The sequence below is a fragment of the Natator depressus genome, chromosome 2 (assembly GCF_965152275.1).
Source record: "Natator depressus isolate rNatDep1 chromosome 2, rNatDep2.hap1, whole genome shotgun sequence".
In the NCBI taxonomy this organism is placed as follows: domain Eukaryota; kingdom Metazoa; phylum Chordata; order Testudines; family Cheloniidae; genus Natator; species Natator depressus.
This window is the reverse complement of record NC_134235.1, coordinates 1,844,007-1,865,038: the sequence shown is the minus strand read 5'-3', so window position 1 is coordinate 1,865,038 and position 21,032 is coordinate 1,844,007. Positions and strand designations below refer to the sequence as shown.

The following is a 21,032-nucleotide window of genomic DNA, read 5'->3' as shown; positions in this document are numbered from 1 at the left end:
AACACACCTTTCAAGATCAATGGATCCCACACATGCCTATCACAACATGCATATACTTTATCCAGTGCACTAAGTGTCCCAACAACAACTATGTGCGTGAAACCAGACAATCACTATGTTCTCGAATAAACTTGCACAGGAAAATGATAGAAAGATAAAAACCACCATATCACCTATGGGCGAACACTTCACAAAATGATCACTCCATGTCTGACCTCTCAGTCCTTGACCTCAAGGACAAGGAAACCTGCACACCTTCCAGACACAAGCCTGGGATCTTATATCCATAACTCTGCTAGACAATAAAAATCATGGGCTGAAGAGAGACACCAGATTTATGGGTTTCAGAATAGCAGCTGTGTTAGTCTGTATTCGCAAAAAGAAAAAGGAGGACTTGTGGCACCTTAGAGACAAACAAATTTATTTGAGCAGAAGCTTTCGTGAGCTACAGCTCACTTCATCGGATGCATTCAGTGGAAAAGACAGTGGGGAGATGTATATACATAGAGAACATGAAACAATGGGTGTAACGAGAGTGATCACTTAAAATGAGCTATTACCAGGAGGAGAGCGGGGGGGGGGGGGACCTTTTGTAGTGATAATCAAGGTGGGCCATTTCCAGCAGTTGACAAGAACATTTGAGGAACAAATGGGGGGGGGGGGGGGGGGAGAATAAACATGGGGAAATAGTTTTACTTTGTGTATCCACTCCCATCCACTCCCAGTTTCTATTCAAGCCTAAGTTAATTGTATCCAGTTTGCAAATTAATTCCAATTCAGCAGTCTCTCCAATTGGAGTCTGTTTTCAAAGATTTTTTGTTGAAGAATTGCCACTTTCATGTCTGTAATCGAGTGACCAGAGAGACTGAAGTGTTCTCCCACTGGTTTTTGAATGTTATAATTCTTGACGTCTGATTTGGGTCCATTTATTCTTTTACGTAGAGACTGTCCAGTTTGACCAATGTACATGGCAGAGGGGCATTGCTGGCACATGATGGCATAGATCACATTGGTAGATGTGCAGGTGAACGAGCCTCTGATAGTGTGGCTGATGCGATTAGGCCCTGTAATGGTGTCCCCTGAATAGATATGTGGACACAGTTGGCAACGGGCTTTGTTGCAAGGATAGGTTCCTGGGTTAGTGGTTCTGTTGTGTGGTTGCTGGTGAGTATTTGCTTCAGGTTGGGGGGCTGTCTGTAAGCAAGGACTGGCCTGTCTCCCAAGATCTGAGAGTGATGGGTTGTTCTTCAGGATAGGTTGTAGATCCTTGATGATGCGTTGGAGAGGTTTTAGCTGGGGGCTGAAGGTGACGGCTAGTGGCGTTCTGTTATTTTCTTTGTTGGGCCTGTCCTGTAGTAGGTGACTTCTGGGTACTCTTCTGGCTCTGTCAACCTGTTTCTTCACTTCACCAGGTGGGTACTGTAGTTGTAAGAATGCTTGATAGAGATCTTGTAGGCGTTTGTCTCTGTCTGAGGGGTTGGAGCAAATGCGGTTGTATCGTAGAGCTTGGCTGTAGACAATGGATCGTGTGGTGTGGTCTGGATGAAAGCTGGAGGCATGTAGGTAGGAATAGCGGTCAGTAGGTTTCCAGTGTAGGGTGATGTTTATGTGACCATCGCTTATTAGCACCATAGTGTCCAGGAAGTGGATCTCTTGTGTGGACTGGTCCAGGCTGAGGTTGATGGTGGGATGGAAATTGTTGAAATCATGGTGGAATTCCTCAAGGGCTTCTTTTCCATGGGTCCAGATGATGAAGATGTCATCAACGTAGCGCAAGTAGAGTAGGGGCATTAGGGGACGAGAGCTGAGGAAGCGTTGGTCTAAGTCAGCCATAAAAATGTTGGCATACTGTGGGGCCCTGCGGGTACCCAGATCAGTGCCGCTGATTTGAAGGTATACATTGTCCCCAAATGTGAAATAGTTATGGGTGAGGACAAAGTCAAAGTTCAGCCACCAGGTTTGCCGTGACATTATCGGGGATACTGTTCCTGACGGCTTGTAGTCCATCTTTGTGTGGAATGTTGGTGTAGAGGGCTTCTACATCCATAGTGGCCAGGATGGTGTTTTCAGGAAGATCACTATTTCCCCATGTTTATTTCCCTCTACCCACCCCCCACTGTGCCTCAGATGTTCTTGTCAACTGCTGGAAATGGCCCACCTTGATTATCACTACAAAAGGTTCCCCCCCCCCCCCCCCGCGCTCTCCTGCTGGTAATAGCTCATCTTAAGTGATCACTCTCGTTACAGTGTGTATGGTAACACCCATTGTTTCATGTTCTCTATGTATATAAATCTTCCCACTGTATTTTCCACTGAATGTATCCAATGAAGTGAGCTGTAGCTCACGAAAGCTTCTGCTCAAATAAATTTGTTAGTCTCTAAGGTGCCACAAGTACTCCTTTTCTTTTTACTGGATTTATGGCTCGTTACAACAACCTGTAATCCATTAACCTTCCTTTTTTGTCCTCTGACTGCAACAATATCGAATGATCTTAACTTTGAATGGTCTTTTACAACATGTGTAAGCCCCTTAGTTTTCAGTTTAAATTGGTTTTTACTGAAAAAAATCCCAGATTTTACAAAAAAAATTCTGATTTTCACCCTACTTTTGTATCATTCAAATATATAAAAATAACTTGTTTTATTAGGAAAATACATATATCTCATGCAATGTATTGTAGTTCAATAATACATTAGTGTGTGTGTATATGCAAAGCTGCCTGCTGAAGTAAGGGTAGAAGATACAAACAAACAGGCACGCACGCAAGCTCTGAAGTACATGTGCATCTGAACGTATTGATTACTCTCACACCCACTACGTACACATTTTAAGCTATTAGCAGATAACGGTTTAAAGATATGACATGCTAAAATGGGAAGAAAACAAAAATCTGTATCAGAATACACTTCAGAACACAAGGAAGTATTCGAAAGTTAAAAAACAGGAGAAAAGGACAACATTGAGTGTAAGTGCTGCAAATGGTGTGGCCCAATTATTCAATTTAAATATTTATAGGCTAATAGTTATAAAAGTCTACAACAGTAAACTTTTTTATTCAAATGAAAAGTTTTATTTGGGGATTAGAGATGTATTGTTTTCTTAAACTCAGAGGTGGTGTTTGTTTTGAGTTTGTTTTAGTTCTGCAGCAAACCACACTGAATTCCATTCATCAAAGCATTAATCTACTGAATACTTTTTTCCCCTTGTACTTCCATCCACCAAAATAAACCTCAATACTTACCAAGAAATATTAATAGTTTTTTCCACCAATTTTCACTTGTTTTTGTTGTTGTAGTAATAAACACCAATAAATTCATGGGAAAAATTAAATAAAATAAAAACTGAAAAACAACGGACCCTAAATATGTGGTAAGTACCTATGCTAAACACTATGTTCTACCTCGTATTTAGCTGTGATACTCCCAGAGTCTCTTTTCCAGACCCACAGAGCTCTGGGTAGCTCAAAACTTTGTCTCTTTCACCAACAGGAAAAAAAAAAAAATATTGCCTCGTCCCCTTCTCTCTCTCAGAGGAAGTAAGTGAGAGCAAGAAGCTGTTCAGAAGGTAAAATCTGAGAATGAGCAATCTGTGCCAAAGGCATAAAGAGGCTAAAAATATTTGTAGGCAGACTCCCAGAAGGAACCTTTGAGCTCTGGGCTCACTGCACAGACCAATTAGCCTCCAGCCAGGAAGATATTTTACTGCGGACAATAAAGCATACAAGGTGCAGGTGCCCCGCTCCCCACCTCAGCCAGGTCATGAAGCCAGGCGCACAGCTAGCTGTAAACACGGTACCTGAAGACTTGTTTTAAGAACTAGTTTCTTTTTCTCGCCGGTCTTGGTAAATCCCTTCTCTGGGGCCAAGCAGAAAGCTCTCCCTGGAGCGCGGCTGTTCCCCAGCACCTCCTGAAGAACCTCCTCTTTCATTTAAAAGGATTAGAGACCCAATCCTCAGCTCTCCTCCAGCAGCACAAAGCTGCCATCAGTGGAAGATTCCCACAGCATGGGGAAATCCTCAGTTGGTGCAGTCATCCATGCCCATCATCCAGCCCCTGTCCTGGGGAATGGGGGAGGCTGGGACATCTGTCATCCCTAGTTTCAAGAACAGGCCCTTCACCGGTTAGAGCAGCCATGTCAGTTCCATTCTCCTGCTAGAGAAGTGCTCCTAAGGCAGAAGGGGCAAAATGCTACTGACCCTCAGAGGAACAGTGAAGATGTCCAGACCAGAGGAACAGATGGGATTCCAGCAACCCTGCATTGAGCTGGTGGGACTATGACCCACTTCCACAAATTTCTGAAAGAGCCTCAGTGAATTTTGCCACTACAGAAAGACAGCTGTGAGAGTACCTCCATCAAGCATTGAGGGAAATAGGGCTCCCTGCTATGAGGACCATTTATCTGTAGTAAACAAGGACAGAACAATCAGATCGAAAGCAGGAAACATTAAGAATTAATAGTCGGAAATGCTTCCCAAAAAAGACCAATTAGGTAATGGAACAGGAAACTAATAAAGGTCACATGATCACTATCTTGCTACATGACTAGACATGTAGCTGATTCAGGAAGCTAAGAAAAATGGTGCTACAGTGAGGCAGGAGTGAGATTCTGAGAGAAGAGAAATTCTACAGTCCAAATATCTACGCAGTTCAATGTGCTACATTAGTGAAGCATTAAGGCTGAAAATCTCTCATCTGAGAACTTCATCAGCCATGAGAGAGAAGGATCTTTTATAACCCCAGTAAGAAAGCAAGAAAGAGAAACACTGGGAAACGGAAATCAAGTCACCTCTAACTGAAGGGTTTTGTTAAACTTTCCATGAAATATAAGTGAACATTTAATGTAGATCCATTTTTGGGAGTTGTAATCTCATTACTGCAGCATATATGGGACTTTGGAGAACAGACAGCCCAGAAGTCTGCACTAGTTTTTCATATCCGAGTACCAGGAGCTTGTCATGGAATTTGTACCCCCACTGAGTTACCAGACACCGAATAATGAGAGAGAGAGAGAGAGAGAGAGTTTGGAAGGGGGTGAAGCAGGACCAATGCCACTCATTCTGGGCAGATGCCAGCCAGAGCCATTGTCCAAACTGTCTGTCAGAAAAAGATACCATCTGCTCAGACACCAAGAGATTCATGAGCAAACTCATGGGCAAAAAGGAAACAATGAAAGTTAACCCCATACAGGAATGGACAGAAGCCAAACCTTGATAAAGTCAAGTTAGCAAACAGCCCAACCATGACTAGACGAGACCAGGAAAGGCAGAAAGCAAAGGGAACATGTAATAGTTAGAGAATGGGTAAAGGCTGATCTTTTAGTCAGGCAATAGGAATGAACTTGTCTGACAGGAACTGCTCTTGTGGTTTCCCTGATACCAAAATCCACTATTTGGACTTCTTGCTTTTCAGTACAGCTGTTACTCATCAGAGCAGGGACTCCCCTCCCCCACTTCCCCACCTCCTGGACCCCTGTCATAAACGTACAGCTAAGGGTAACATAAAAAATCACTCCTTTACTTGTAAGGGGTTAAGAAGCTCAAATAACCCGTGTCATAAATATAAAGGGAAGGATAACCACCTTTCTGTATACAGTGCTATAAAATCCCTCCTGGCCAGAGCAAAATCCTTTCACCAGTAAAGGGTTAAGAAGTAAGGTAACCCCGCTAGCACCTCACCCAAAATGGCCAATGAGGGGACAAGATTCTTTCAAATCTGGAGTGGAGGGAACAGAGGGTTTGGTCTGTCTGTGTGCTGCTTTTTCTGGGAACAGATCAGGAATGCAACCTTACAACTCCTGTAAAGTTAGTAAAAGTAATCTATCTAGAAAATGCGTTAGATTTTCTTTTGTTTAATGGCTTGTAAAATAAGCTGTGCTGGAGGGAATGTATATTCCTGTTTTTGTGTCTTTTTGTAACTTAAGGTTTTGCCTAGAGGGATTCTTTGTGTTTTGAATCCGATTACCCTGTAAGATATTTACCATCCTGATTTTACAGAGGTGATTCTTTTACCTTTTCTTTAATTAAAATTCTTCTTTTAAGAACCTGATTGATTTTTCATTGTTCTTAAGATCCAAGGGTTTGGGTCTGTGTTCACCTGTACCAATTGGTGAAGATTATCATCAAGCCTTCCCCATATTTTGGGGAAAGATGTCTCCAAGCGGGCTCTTGCCCTGTTCTTTGTTTAAAATGCTTGCTGGCGGCAGCATACTGTTCAAGGACAAGGTAAAGCTTGTACCTTGGGGAAGTTTTTAACCTAAGCTGGTAAGAATAAGCTTAGAGGGTCTTTCATGCAGGTCCCCACATCTGTACCCTAGAGTTCAGAGTGGGGAAGGAACCTTGACAACCTGGTTGGCACCTGACCAAAAGGACCAATAAGGGAAGAAGGTCCTTTCAAATCTGTGGAGGTTTCTTGTTGATGATTTCTTTGTTGTTCTTTCCAGGACAGAGAGGGACCAGAGCAGGAAAAAAAAATCTCCTAAAACCCTACCTGAAATAAGCATCCAAGATTACAAAAATTGTAAGTAATAGCAAGGAAATGTGTTAGCTTATCTTTTGTTTTAGCTTGTGAACTTTCCCTACGCTAAAAAGGAGGTTTATTCCTGTTTTTTTGTAACTTTAAAGTTTTGCCTAGAGGGGAATCCTCTGTGTTTTAAATCTTATTACCCTGTAAAATTACCTTCTATTGATTTTACAGAGGTGCTTCTTTTACTTTTTTCTTTATTATAAAGTTATGTTTTTAAGAATCTGATTGGTTTTTAGTGTCCTAAAAGCCCAAGGGTCTGGTCTGTGCTCACCTTGTTTACCTATTTGGTTGGTATATGATTCTCAAGCCTCCCCAGGAAAGGAGGTGAAGGGGTTGGGGGGATATTTTGGGAAAACAGGAACTCCAAGTGGTCCTTTTCCTGAATCTTTGTCTAACTCACTTGGTGGTAGCAGCGATACCATCAAAGGACAAGGAAGAATTTGTGCCTTGGGGAAGTTTTTAACCTAAACTGGTAAGAATAAGCTTAAGGGGTCTTTCATGCGGGTCCCCACATTTGTACCCCAGAGTTCAGAGTGGGGAGAGAACCCTCACATGGTGGCAGAGCGGTGGTATAATTCTGAATCAGAAGCACAGACCTTAGGATTTTAAAAGGACACATTTTTTCTTTTGGCTGCTTGAAAGCCAGGGAGGGGCTTGTTTGTTTTTTTTGGTTTCTTTTTAAAGGACACTTTTTTTTCTTTTTTAGCTGAGAGCAGCTGCAGTTTTTTTTTTCCTTTGCCTGCAGGCAGAGTAGTTAAGTCCTGCAAGGAAATTCACAAGCTAAAACAAAAAGATAAGCTAACGCATTTCCTTGCTATTCCTTACAATTTTTGTAATCTTGGATGCTTATTTCAGGTAGGGTTTTAGGAGATGGTTTTTTCCTGCTCTGGTCCCTCTCTGTCCCAAAGAGAGCAACAAAGAAAACACAAACAAAAAACCTCCCCCCACAGATTTGAAAGGATCTTCTTCCCTTATTGGTCCTTTTGGTCAGGTGCCAACCAGGTTATTTGAGCTTCTTAACCCCTTACAGGTAAAGGAGGGATTTTATGCTACCCTTAGCTGTACGTTTATGACAACCCCTTTCACCCCAAATCTTCAGTTAGCTTGTCCAGAATCAGGAATAGCAGAAGGTGCTTCCAACTACAAAACAGCTGATTCAGTTACAGTGAGCAAAATTCTGGAGACTCCCAGGACAGGAACTCTTAAGAACCTAAGAGCTGCCCTATTTGGTCAGGCCAATGGCCCTTCTAGACCAGTATCCTGTCTCCAAGAGTAGTCAGTACCAGAGCATCAAGGGAAGTTTACAGAACAGGGCAGTTGGCGATCCACCCAGTCTTCCCCTTCTGACTGGTAGTCGGAGATTTAGGGTTGCCTGGAGCATGGGGTTGCTATCCTGACCATCTTGGCTAACAGCCATTGATGGCTTTATCCTCCACTAACTTTATCTAGATCTTTTTTGAACCAAGCAGTTACAGTTTTGGTCACCATAACATCCCATGGCAGTAAGTTCCACAGGTTAACTGAGCACTGTGTGAAAAAATACTTCCTTTTGATTATATTAAGCCTACTGCCTATTAAATTCATCAGTTGACTGCTGGTTTTTGTCTTGTGGGAGAGAGTAAGCAACACTTCTCTATTCACTTTTTCCACATCATGTACAATCCCCCCCCCCCCCACACACCCCCGCCTTAGTCATCTGTTTTCTAAGCTGAACAGCACTAATCCTTTTAGTCTCTCCTCATATGGAAGCTGTTCCATACCCTTAAATCATTTTTGTTTCCATTCTTTTAACCCGTTCTAATTTCCTTTTTGAGATGAGGTGACCAAAACTGGACACAGTATTCAAGCTGTGTGCACACCATGGATTTATATAGTGGCATTATGGTATTTTCTGTCTTATTTTCTATTCCTTTCCGAATAGTCCCGAACAATCTCTTGGCCTTTTTAACTGCCACCGCATATTGCGATGAAGTTTTCACAGAACCGTCCACAATGACTCCAAGATCTTTTTCTTGAGCAGTAACGACTAATTTAGAACCCATCATCATTATGTGTGTGTAGTTGGGATTATTTTTTCCAATGTACATTAATTTGCACTTTAAGTGTTGAATTTCATCTGTCATTTTGTTGCCCAGTTACCCATTTTGTGAGATTCTCCTGTAGCTCTTTGCAGTCAGCTTTGGACTTAACTACCTTGAGTAATTTTATATCATCTGCAAATTTGCCACTTCACTGTTCACTTTCGTTTCCAGATCATTAATGAATACGTTGAACAGCACAGGTCCCAGTACAGAGCCTTGGGGAACCCCATGGTTTACTTCTCTCCATTGTGAAAACTGACAATTTACATTTACTCTTTGTTTCCTATCTCTTAACCAGTTACTGATCTGTGAGAAGAGATTCCTCATGACTACTCAGTTTCCTTAAGAACTTTTCGTGAGTAACCTTGTCAAAGGCTTTCTGAAAATCCACGTACACTTTATCCACTGAATCAGCTTTATTCATGTGCTTGTTGACAACTTCAAATAATTCTAACAGATTAGTGAAACATGACTTCCCTTTACAAAAGCCATCAAATTGTGTGTGTGTCTGCCTGCCTAATAATTCTATTCTTTAATATAGTTCCTAACAATTTGCCCGGTATTGACATTGGGCTTACCAGCCTACAAGTGGCAAGAATCACAGCTGAAGCCCTTTTTAAAAATTGGCATTACATTTGCTACCTTCCAGTCATCTGGTACAGAGGCTTGTTTCAGAGATAGGTGACATACTACAGTGAGTAGGTCTGCAATTTCAAATATGAGTTTTTTCAGAACTCTTGGGCGAATACTATCTGGTCCTGAAGACTTATTACTAAGGATGAGAGTTTGTCACGGAAGTCAGATTCCGTGACTTTCTGTGACCTCCGTACCGGCCACTGCACCCTCCCCAGCAGCAGGAGGAGTTTGAGTGGGGGCTGGGGCGCGGCATAGGTTGAGGGCTCCCCATAAGCAGCGACATCCCTTGGCTCCTAGGGGGAGACATGGCCAGGGAGCTCTGCGCACTGCCTCTGCCTGTAGGCACCGCCATCATAGCTCTCATTGGCCACAGTTCCCAGCCAATGGTAGCTGCGAAGCCAGCAGTCGGGGAGGAAGCAGCATACAGAGCTGCGTGGCCACGCCTCTGCCTAGGGGATGAGGGATGTTGCAGTTTCCAGGGACGTGCAGAGCCAGGTAGGGAGCTTGTCAGCCCCGCCAACCTGCCCCCACCCAGCACCGTGGGTCCTGGGCCGCACGCCATCGCCCACCCTCCCCCACAACACCAGCGTGGGTCCCAGGCCACCACCCATGCCCAGCACAGGCACTGGGCATCCCCCAGCCACCCCTCTTTCCCTAAGCATGCGCGTTGCCCCTGTCCCCCAGGTCGCCCCCTCCCCTGAGGGCCCATGGCGCACACACCCCGGGCCACCCCCCTCTCCCAAGCACTCGTGGCACCCAAGTCCGCCCCCTCCCCAAGATTTAGTCAGGGGTATAGAGTACAAGTCACGGACTGGTCACATGCTCTGAATTTTTGTTTACTGTCCGTGACCTGTCCATGACTTTTACTAAAAACACCTGTGCCTAAAATGCATTACTGTCAAATTTAACAACCAAGGAATCAACTCAATCAAGCAGGGATAGCTCTGAGCCAACAGTGCCATAAAATATACCATATATCTTACATGTGACTAAGTCTAATTACAGGGACTGCGCATCCAGGGATTTGTCCCAGATGTGCCTTAGATGTGTTTATTGGTAGTAAAAGAAGGATTGCTCTGCCCACGGTAACAGAAGTGGCAATCTAACAAGGATGTTGCCCAACCTCAATACCTGTTGGGGAGAAGCAGAGGTCAGAAGAAATTGGTTTTGGTAGCTGATATAACAGGTACCTTGTCTCCCTAGATGCAAGAGCCTTATCTTACCAAAAGATAGAACACTTCCTTGGGACAGGAGACTGGCAGGGACGCTGAGGCAGCATTTAAGCTGGGAGAATACTTTTCTCCTGTCAGCTAAGATTTCTGAGGCATGCAAAACTTTGTAGCTGAACTTTAGAGCCTCCCTATCTAGCATGGTGATAGGGCCACATAAATACCCAACAAAGCTTCACTTAGTATCTGAATAAGCAAGCATACCTAGTACCTATCCCTGAATGTACGTTTTTCCGCTCTCTGTCACTTACCAATAAAACCTACTCTTGAGACAAGTGGAATTGGTCTGTGGATACTGTCAGTGGGGGCAGTCACTGTGGGCAATGCTGAGATACTGACCTCAAGGATGATACAATCCAGAGCGAGTGCAAATTTCACTGCACTGTGGCAGGCAAGGGGCGTGAGACCTTCCACCCCAACAGTGCCACAAGATCCAGACTGAGGCACACCTCAAAGCAGGCACCCACCCATGGCAGCCCCGTAACTCCCAGCATGCAATGCTCCATCCCACCCTAGCACCCCGCCACCATACACACCCCAGGCGCTCCCAGCTGCATGCTGCGCTCCATCCCAGAGGACACCACCTCGGGCCTGGAGGTCCGCAACTCCCACCATGCAACGCTCCAGCCCCTCCCTCCAGGGGTGCAGCCCCAGGGGGCCACAGCTCCCACCATGCACCACGCCGTGAGGCCCTGGAACGCAGCCCCTGAAGGCTACGAACCTCACGGTGGGGGGCGGCGGGAGGATGCACCTGCCAGCGCGCCGTGCGTCACAGGAGCCTAAAGCCCAGTGACAAGACTACAACTCCCAGCATGCAAAGCGCCGCCCCGGGCCCAGCCGCTTCCGCCCGCCCTGTCCCGTGCGGCGCATTGCAGCCTGGGAGTTGTAGTCCTCGGGCTCCCGCGGCTCCGAGGGGTCGGGCACGGACCTACTCGCGTCTCGCTGGCTCAGTCCCGGCCGGTCTCCCCGCGGCGGCGGCTCCCTCACTCCCTGGGCGCCTGTAAGCGGCACAGCGGGTGGGGAAAGCTCGAGCAGGGCGCCTCCGCCTCGGCCGCCGTCCGACTCCTCGCCGCGGCCCGCCGGGCCTCCGCCCGCCTCGACATGTCCCCGGCTAACCGGGGCGGAGCGACTGACCGACGGAGCGCGCACTCCCCTGGCTAGCGGCGGCCACCGGCCCGTCTCCTCAGGCGCCGGACGACAACAAGAGCCCCGCCCCCCCAGCCGCGTTTGACCCGCTGCCCCCTCTGTCCGCCCATTCCTATTGGAGGAGAGAAAGGCCAATCATCGCACTCGTAACCTCGTATTGGCTAGAACGGATGCAAATCAAACTCAGAGGCCCCCCCTACTGACAGGAGAGAGCCTGCATCTGATTGGCTGCGGCTTCTCAGGCCCTGGTTGGCTGGCTGGGACAAAGCCGGAGCCGCTGTCAGTCTCGTGCGGGTGGCCTCGCCCCGCTGCTCCGGCCGGGCAGACAGAGGGGGGAGGGGGAGACAGGCTTCAGGGGGCGTGTCCCTGCCCCGGCTCCCGGGAGGGGCCAGTCCCCTGCATTCCCCCACAGGTGCATCCCAGGCACCCCACCCTAGGGAGGGGCCATTCCCCTGCACCCCCCATAGGGGCATCCTAGGCACCCCACCCTAGAGAGAGGCCAGGCCCCTGCACCCCCCATAGGGGCATCCCAGGCACCCCACCCTAGGGAGGGGCCAGGCCCCTGCACCCCCCATAGGGGCATCCCAGGCACCCCACCCTAGGGAGGGGCCAGGCCCCTGCACCCCCCATAGGGGCATCCCAGGCACCCCACCCTAGGGAGGGGCCAATCCCCTGCACCCCCCATAGGGGCATCCCAGGCACCCCACCCTAGGGTGGGGCCAGTCCCCTGCACCCCCCATAGGGGCATCCCAGGCACCCCACCCTAGGGTGGGGCCATTCCCCTGCACCCCCCATAGGGGCAGCCTAGGCACCCCACCCTAGGGAGGGGCCAGTCCCCTGCACCCCCCATAGGGGGAGCCTAGGCACACGGCACCCCAGGGAGGGGCCTGTCCGCCTTACCTTGACAGGAGCAGCCTAGGCACCGCTTCCCCCCACCCCTTCCCCAGAGGGGGGTTCACCCACCAGCCAGATCTGCCCCCGCCCAGGTCCGTTCCACACATTCCCCATCAATTCCCCACCCTTATTTCACCTCTTGCCCAATAACTCCTCTCCCCCCCCCTTGGGGGACCCATCCTTTCCATCAGCTGATACCAGCCCCTAGCCTCTCAGGCTGGCCTATCCCTGGCATAGGATGTAGGAGCTCACACCCTTTGCTCTTGGATAAGGGCCTTTGCACCATAGGGTAACATCAGGAAGTTGAAACTTAGCACATAGCAGCTGTGTTAGTCAACAGAGGTCTGAGCAGAGTGCAGACTGTACAGACGCTGGCTGGCTAACTGGCTGTCTCTTTCCAGGGTGAATTTAAAGTTAGGTCCTGATTTAAAAGGTACTCAATGGTGTGAGCTGCTTCAAAAACTATGCAGACACTTATGAGCCTCACAGACAGCTGCGCTCGACAGGAACACTAAACCAAGAACTGAGATAAGACAGGTGCATGGAACACAGCATTTCAAGCGGCAGGACCCGGCTATGGGACACCTAGAAGAGCAGCTGAAAATGAACCTGACCATGTCCCAATCTGAACGCAAGGCCCGCCTCTTTGATAAGGACCACATGACACATCCCAGTAACAGATCAGCCAAGAACTGGGGACGTTAGAGGGGAAGAAGTAGAAGGGAAGAAAGAATTTTAAAAAATAAATGAAAAAAGCCAACCCCCCAGAAATGGCCTCAGGAACAAAGGAAACTGTGAGAAAACGGCCACTTGGTGTGATCTTTAATTGTTGTATGGCACTTAGATGGGAGCTTGACACTCTGCAAATCAGAACCTAGACATTCTTTTTCCTGAGGACAGCGTATTCATTTCATGTCCATTTGTACTGCTGCTGTACTCCTTCCTCTGGCTGGGAAGAGATGATTAACCCTCTCTCTGTAGGGGGCTGTGCACCCTGGCATACCCCGTCAAACCCCACAGTTGAGATAAGCCCAAGCACTTCCTATTTTGTTTTCTGCCAACAAGAAATCAAGAGGGTTATGACCCTGCTTGGGGAAAATAGGGGTGGGCAGGTGCGAGATTTCAGCCCCAACTGAGCGAATATGATTTTCCTCTGATGTTGCCAGACCAAAAGAGGCAAGAATGAATGTTTGCAAGGCTGACTCTGAGGGCTTGCATTGGACAGGTCTTTCGTGCTTCCCAGCCAAGCTCCGTGAGCTCCTAATGGAGAACATGCAGCTGTAACATGCACATTCTGTGGCTACTCACAACTTTGCAGTAACAGCAAGGAAAGCCCTAGTTCCTCCTGCATAGGCCCCTACTACTTGAGTTACAGAAGAATCTCCTTTAGCAGAGACCAGCGTAGGGCCCATGACACACACTGGAGCAGTTCTTCTTCTCTTCGACCTGGGCAGTGGTGCACATGCAAGCTAGCCAATTAACTACTCTCATGTTTTTATTACAATGACAAAGCAGTTCATAAAAGCCAGCGTGGTCCTGGTAGGTTAGTAGCCGGTCATTGACAGTAGCCTGTCAGAGATGCTTCAGAGGCAGGTGCAATGAACCCCTGGGCAAACATTTGTGCACTAACATTTGTGAGCAGTAAATAATGAAGAGGACAGGTCAGTTATACAGTGCTCTGGATCACATGATAAGCTGGGCACAAGCAAACATGATGCATTTTTAAATGGCCAAATGTGAGGTCAGACATCTAGGAACAAAGACTGTAGGTCACTGTCACATTACCCAGGGTACAATCTGGACTAATGGACAGCTGTGTCCCTTAATTCTCCAACCTGGGGTGCCTTTTACACCGCTTTGCTGTGACAACCACTACTACTGGTCCGTCCACACAGCCTCCAGCATGTAAATCACCCCCAGCTATACTGTATGAGTGCTCTAGCCAGCTACTCCTGAATTACCTTACAGGCAACGGCAGCAAACTCCCAGTCCCAGACTTTCCCCAGAAATGTGCATCTGGTACTGCCTAGTGCCCTCCTGGACAATAGAAGTTCATAGAAAGTCCGTCGTTTCATTAATAGAAAATGAAAGGCACAAACCTTGTTATTGCAGATGGAGTACCCCAGACACTTCAAAAACAAAGTTATTAACTACAGATAGATTTTAAATGATTACAAATAATGAGGCATAAAAGTCAGAATTGGCTACAAAGTAAATAAAAGGAAAAATGCATCTAATACCTAACTTAACAAGCTATGTGAATTCAAAGCAAAGGTTCCTCTCACCACATACCTTAGCAGTCTTGCTGGCTGGAATCCTTTCTGTCAGGACCCCTCCCCCAGTTCAGTGTTCATTTCCTTGTCCTTCAGGTGTTGTTGATGCCATGAGTAGAAATGAAGGGAGAGAGATTTTGGCGCCGCCGTTCCCCTTTCTTATAGCTCTGTTTCTTTGAAAGTCAGCTGAGGTTCAGGAGACGACAGTCTGTGGGACAGGAACCTCCAGCTGTTTCTCTGCCAACATGTACATTTCTCACTTACACCCTTTTCTTGCCAAAGAATGGCCACTTTACCAGGTGACAGTCCATTTTGATTTTGTTGACACCTGACTGAGGCCTCAGTTTGCCTTTTGTCTTTGAGGAACTGGTTTGTGCCTGCTCTTCTAAATTTGGAATATGTCTTAGTAATGTTATATAGTAGAGTCTTATCACTTTACCAACAACGTTGTCACACATATTTTACCAGGACAATAATGATCAGCACACTATGAGTTTCCAAATTGTAACTCATAAGACATACTTTGTACAAAATCTATTATAGCTTTGTAAAAAGGGTGAACATAAGGATACAGACTGTCACAGCCATACTCACAGGATGAGGAATTCTATCCTGGGAAGCAGGGACTCTGGAAAAGAGTTGGGGGTCATGGTGGACAATCAGCTGAACACGAGCTCCCAGTCTGACGCTCTGGCCAAAAGGGCTTATATGATTCGTGGATGCATAAACGGGAATTTTGAGTAGGAGTAGACAGGCTATTTTACCTCTGTCTTGGCACCAGTGTGAGTCCTGTGTCCAGGCCTAGTGCCCACAGTTCAAGAAGGATGGTGAAAAATTGAAGAGTGTTCAGAGAAGGGCCACGAACATGATTAAAGGATTAGAAAACCTGCCTTATAGCGATAGACTCAAGGAGCTCAATCTGTTATAGCATAAAAGAGATGGTTAAGGGGTGGCTTGATCACAGTCTATAAGTACCTACCAGGGGAACAAATATTTAATAACCATAGAATCACAGAAGCGTAGGACTAGAAAGGACCTCAGTAGGTCATCTAGTCCAATCCCCTGCACTCAAGGCAGGACTAAGTAATAACTAGACCATAATGGGCTCTTTGATCTAGCAGAGGAAGGTCTAACACGATCCAATGTCTGGAAGTTGAAGCTAGACAAATTCAAATCGGAAATAGGGTATACATTTTTAACAGTGAGAGTAATTAACTATTGGACCAATTTACCAAGGGGTGTGGTGGCTTCTCCATCATTGACAACTGTTAAATCAAGGTAGGACTTTTTAAAAAAGATCTGCTTTAGTTTAAAAGGAATTGTTTCGGGGCAGTCCTCTGGCCTGCTACAGAGGAGGTCAGACAGGCTGATCAGAGTGGTCCCTTCTGGCCTTGGAAACTGTGAACGTGCCCCTGAAGAAAGCTACTCCCTATACCCTGTCAGCCAGTGGCTGGTTTGTACCCCGAAGCAGGAGCATTTGAGTCCAGGCTACATGGACGTTCTAATTCGCTATTATTTGTATTCCGGTAGCACCGAGGACCCTAGTCACAGACCAGGCCCCCAGTGTGCTAGCACTGTACAAACAGAACTAAAAGACAGTCCCTGCCCCAGAGTTTATATCGATGTGGCAGACATGAAGTGACAGGGAAGCCCAAGGAAACACTCAGCCACCCGTGGTCAGCATAGCAGGCACTGGTCTCCTCCAGCAGCTGAACCACGGTCAAGTGTTTTGTAGACGTCACAGCAGACGGGAGGTTGGAGGTGTGATCTAAACAATCTTTTCTGGAACCCTGCTATGCTCTGGCACATGGGGAGACCTTGTGCCAAGGTAACTGTGCAGCAAGTCTGGGCATGTGTCCTGCTGTCAGACCAAGGCATGTGCCCTACTGCACCTGTCTGCGGCCTATGCCCGGCTGTACATGCGCACCTGTGTCCTGCTGTATGTGTCTGTCCATGTCCTGTGCCCCCCCATACGTCTCTGCCCTAGGGGCTGTACGTCTCTGCCCGAGGCATGCTGTACGATCCACCCATGGCCTGCGCCCCGCTGCACATGTGCAAAGGTAGCCTGCTGCATGTGCCCGTGGCCCACTGTACTGCCCGCCTGTGACCTGTGCCCGGATGTACGTGCCCATAGGTGGCCTTGCGTACATGCCCATGGCCCACTATACTGCCCGCCCGTGACCTGTGCCTGGATGTACGTGCCCGCAGGTGGCCTTGCGTACATGCCCGTGGCCCACTGTACTGCCCGCCCGTGACCTGTGCCCGGATGTACGTGCCCGCAGGTGGCCTTGTGTACATGCCCGTGGCCCACTGTACTGCCCGCCCATGACCTGTGCCCCACTGCATGTGCCTGCCTGTGGCCAGCTGTACGTGCCTGCCTGAGGCCCAAAGTACTGCCTACCCATGGACTTGCCCCACTGCACTGCCTGCTGTGGCTGGCTGTACGTGCCCGCGGCCCACTGTACTGCCCGCCCGTGGCTAGTGCCCCTCTGCACATGGCTGCCTGAGGCTTCCGGTATGCATCCGTGGCCCACTGTACTGCTCGCCCATGGGCAGTGCCCTGTGGCATGTGTCCGCCCATGGCCTGTGCTCCTCTGCATGTGCCGGCCCGTGACTGGCTGTACGTGTCTGTGGCCCACAGCACTGCCCCCACACGGCCTGTGCCCCGCTGCAAGCACCTGCCCATGACCTACTGCAGTGGCTGCCCGTAGCCTGTGCGCCATGGCCCATGCCTGTCCGTGACCTGCTACACATGCCAAGGGCCCCTGTACTGCCCACCCGGGGTCATGCCCTGCTCCACGTGCCCGCCCACGGCCGTGTCCCGCTGCACGTACCTGCCCGTGGCCTGTTCAACATGCCCATAGCCCCCTGTACTGCCTGCCCGTGCCCGTCCCCACAGCCCCAACCCGCCCGCTGCCCGTCCCCACTGCCCCAACCCGCCCGCTGCCCCAACCTGCCCGCTGCCCGTCCCCACTGCCCCAACCCGCCCGCTGCCCCAACCTGCCCGCTGCCCGTCCCCACCGCCCCAACCCGCCCGCTGCCCGACCCCACAGCCCCAACCCGCCCGCTGCCCGACTGTGCCCGTCCCCATCGCCCCAACCCGCCCGCTGCCCCAACCCGCCCGCTGCCCGACTGTGCCCGTCCCCACAGCCCCAACCCGCCCGCTGCCCCAACCTGCCCGCTGCCCGTCCCCATCGCCCCAACCCGCCCGCTGCCCGACTGTGCCCGTCCCCATCGCCCCAACCCGCCCGCTGCCCGACTGTGCCCGTCCCCACAGCCCCAACCCGCCCGCTGCCCCAACCTGCCCGCTGCCCGTCCCCACCGCCCCAACCCGCCCGCTGCCCGACCCCACAGCCCCAACCCGCCCGCTGCCCGAATGTGCCCGTCCCCATCGCCCCAACCCGCCCGCTGCCCCAACCCGCCCGCTGCCCGACTGTGCCCGTCCCCACAGCCCCAACCCGCCCGCTGCCCCAACCTGCCCGCTGCCCGTCCCCACAGCCCCAACCCGCCCGCTGCCCGACTGTGCCCGTCCCCATCGCCCCAACCCGCCCGCTGCCCCAACCTGCCCGCTGCCCGTCCCCATCGCCCCAACCCGCCCGCTGCCCGACTGTGCCCGTCCCCACAGCCCCAACCCGCCCGCTGCCCGACTGTGTCCGTCCCCACCGCCCCAACCCGCCCGCTGCCCCAACCTGCCCGCTGCCCGTCCCCACCGCCCCAACCCGCCCGCTGCCCCAACCTGCCCGCTGCCCGTCCCCACCGCCCCAACCCGCCCGCTGCCCCAACCTGCCCGCTGCCCGACCCCACAGCCCCAACCCGCCCGCTGCCCGACTGTGCCCGTCCCCATCGCCCCAACCCGCCCGCTGCCCGACTGTGCCCGTCCCCATCGCCCCAACCCGCCCGCTGCCCCAACCTGCCCGCTGCCCGTCCCCATCGCCCCAACCCGCCCGCTGCCCGACTGTGCCCGTCCCCACAGCCCCAACCCGCCCGCTGCCCGACTGTGTCCGTCCCCACCGCCCCAACCCGCCCGCTGCCCCAACCTGCCCGCTGCCCGTCCCCACCGCCCCAACCCGCCCGCTGCCCCAACCCGCCCGCTGCCCGACTGTGCCCGTCCCCATCGCCCCAACCCGCCCGCTGCCCGACTGTGCCCGTCCCCACAGCCCCAACCCGCCCGCTGCCCCAACCTGCCCGCTGCCCGTCCCCATCGCCCCAACCCGCCCGCTGCCTGACTGTGCCCGTCCCCACAGCCCCAACCCGCCCGCTGCCCGACTGTGTCCGTCCCCACCGCCCCAACCCGCCCGCTGCCCCAACCTGCCCGCTGCCCGTCCCCACCGCCCCAACCCGCCCGCTGCCCGACTGTGCCCGTCCCCATCGCCCCAACCCGCCCGCTGCCCGACTGTGCCCGTCCCCACCGCCCCAACCCGCCCGCTGCCCCAACCTGCCCGCTGCCCGTCCCCACCGCCCCAACCCGCCCGCTGCCCGACTGTGTCCGTCCCCACCGCCCCAACCGCGCCCCGCGGCCCGACTGTGCCCGTCCCCACAGCCCCAACCCGCCCGCTGCCCCAACCTGCCCGCTGCCCGTCCCCACCGCCCCAACCGCGCCCCGCGCCCCGCGCGGCCCGGAACGCTGCGGCCGGGGCGTGTTTCCAGCCGGCCGGCGCGGAAGTGCGGCGGCCGCTCGGCTCGGCTCGGCTCGGCGGCGATGGCTCTGCCGGGCGCGCCGGCCCCCGGGCCCCCCAGCGGCCCCGCGCCGCCCCCCACCGTGCTCATGTCCGTGCGCGTCTGGGCGGCGCGGCCGCTCGGCCTCCTGCCGCCGCCCGCCGGGGCCTCGCCCGCCGGGGACGCGCTGCTCCGCCTGCAGCTCAGCGTGCGGCCCGGGCCCGCCGGGGAGCCGCTCTTCCGCCTCGCCCTGCGCCACACGGACGCCCGCCGGAGCGTGGTACGGGGGGCCGGGCGGGGGGCTCGAGGGGGCAAGAGCCTGGGGGGTGGGGCGAGGGGGTCCGCGTGAGGGGGGGTAAGAACCTGGGGGGCTGGGCGGGGTATGACCTGAGGGGGGTGGGGCGAGGGGGTCCGCGTGAGGGGGGGGTAAGAACTTGGGGGGCTGGGTGGGGTATGACCTGAGGGGGTGGGGCAAAGGGGGTCAGGGTGAGGAGGGCGGGTAAGAACCTGGGGGGCTGGGCAGGGTATGACCTGAGGGGGGTGGGGCAAAGGGGGTCCAGGTGAGGAGGGGTAAGAACCTGGGGGGCTGGGCGGGGTATGACCTAAGGGGGTCAGGGTGAGGAGGGGGTAAGAACTTCGGGGGCTGGGCGGGGTATGACCTGAGGGGGTGGGGCAAAGGGGTCAGGGTGAGGGGGGTAAGAACTAGAGGGGTATGACCTGAGGGGTGGGGGTCTGGGTGGGGGCAAGGCAGGCTGGGGGGCAATAAGAACAGAGGGGGTGGGGATGGGGGTGGGGGGAGACTGAGGTAGGAAGCGGAGGGCCTGGGCGGGGACACGTATTGAGGGAGCTAGGAAGGGGGTAAGCACTGAGGGGTTGGGGAGAGGGCAGATACTGGAGGTTACAGGGGTTGTGGCCGGAAGGGTCTGAAGAGGACAGTTACCCCCTCCTCTCCAGGGTCAGTCAGCGCCAGCTCCCCCATCCCAGCCCCTCTCTCTCTGCCTCAGCATTGGGGTTTCTGTACCCCGGTAGGGCCCGCCATTCGTCCCACCCCCCCCACCCCCCCCAAAGGAAGGGGCCCCGTTTGCTCAGCTGCTTTTGAGGCAGGAGTTACACAGGTCTGTGCCGCCCGAACCTGGTTACTGACCCTGCTTCCAGAAGAGGATTTCATGACTGAAATCTCCCATCCTGTGGCTGCTTAGGGGTCCCATGTGGGACTAGCCCCATGGAGCTGATGCCCCCAGCAGGGACCCGCCTAGACTGGCCCCCGCTGACCCCCTTGTTGGCAGTGTCAGCAGAAAAGCCAAGGACTGAATAGACCCTGGAGCCTGAACTCTCTTCTCAGCCTTCGGTTCCTCCAAGGCAGGCGAGGCAGCTACTGGGGACCGTGTGGAAGGCAGCTCTGCACTCTCCCAGCTCTGGGGATGATGGGAGGCCTCCAGAGGCCAGTGGTGTTCCCCCATCACTGGTCACAAGTGTCCATGTTTACACACAATCTTTACAAACACTTGTCAGGTTTCCCTGTGAGCGTCATGGGCAGCAGCCATTCTCTGCTTCAAGGCTGGGCTAGAAATACATTCCCCCCACCTGTGTATGGC

General features: G+C 52.1%; 2 protein-coding genes across 7 annotated transcripts in view; one reads left to right on the top strand and one right to left on the bottom strand.

Annotated features, from left to right (window-relative positions):
* MAF1 (MAF1 homolog, negative regulator of RNA polymerase III) overlaps positions 1 to 15,315 on the bottom strand; it is a 45,890-nt gene extending 30,575 nt beyond the window's left edge. For 2 of the 6 annotated variants that reach the window (XM_074943653.1, XM_074943647.1), the window contains exon 1: positions 11,397 to 11,676. The gene's annotated coding sequence lies outside the window, so the exon portion shown is untranslated. Of the gene's footprint in view, positions 1 to 4,196; positions 4,337 to 11,004; positions 11,156 to 11,396; positions 11,677 to 14,800 lie in introns of those variants that run through there. The other 4 variants (XM_074943651.1, XM_074943650.1, XM_074943648.1 and 1 more) reach the window with 4 other exon arrangements.
* A 4,165-nt stretch (positions 15,316 to 19,480) lies between these two features.
* Positions 19,481 to 21,032, top strand: part of SHARPIN (SHANK associated RH domain interactor) — a 49,926-nt gene continuing 48,374 nt past the window's right edge. The window contains 4 exon segments of the mRNA XM_074943646.1: positions 19,481 to 19,514; positions 19,517 to 19,645; positions 19,648 to 19,717; position 19,923. Coding sequence (XP_074799747.1) covers positions 19,481 to 19,514; positions 19,517 to 19,645; positions 19,648 to 19,717; position 19,923 — 234 coding nt within the window.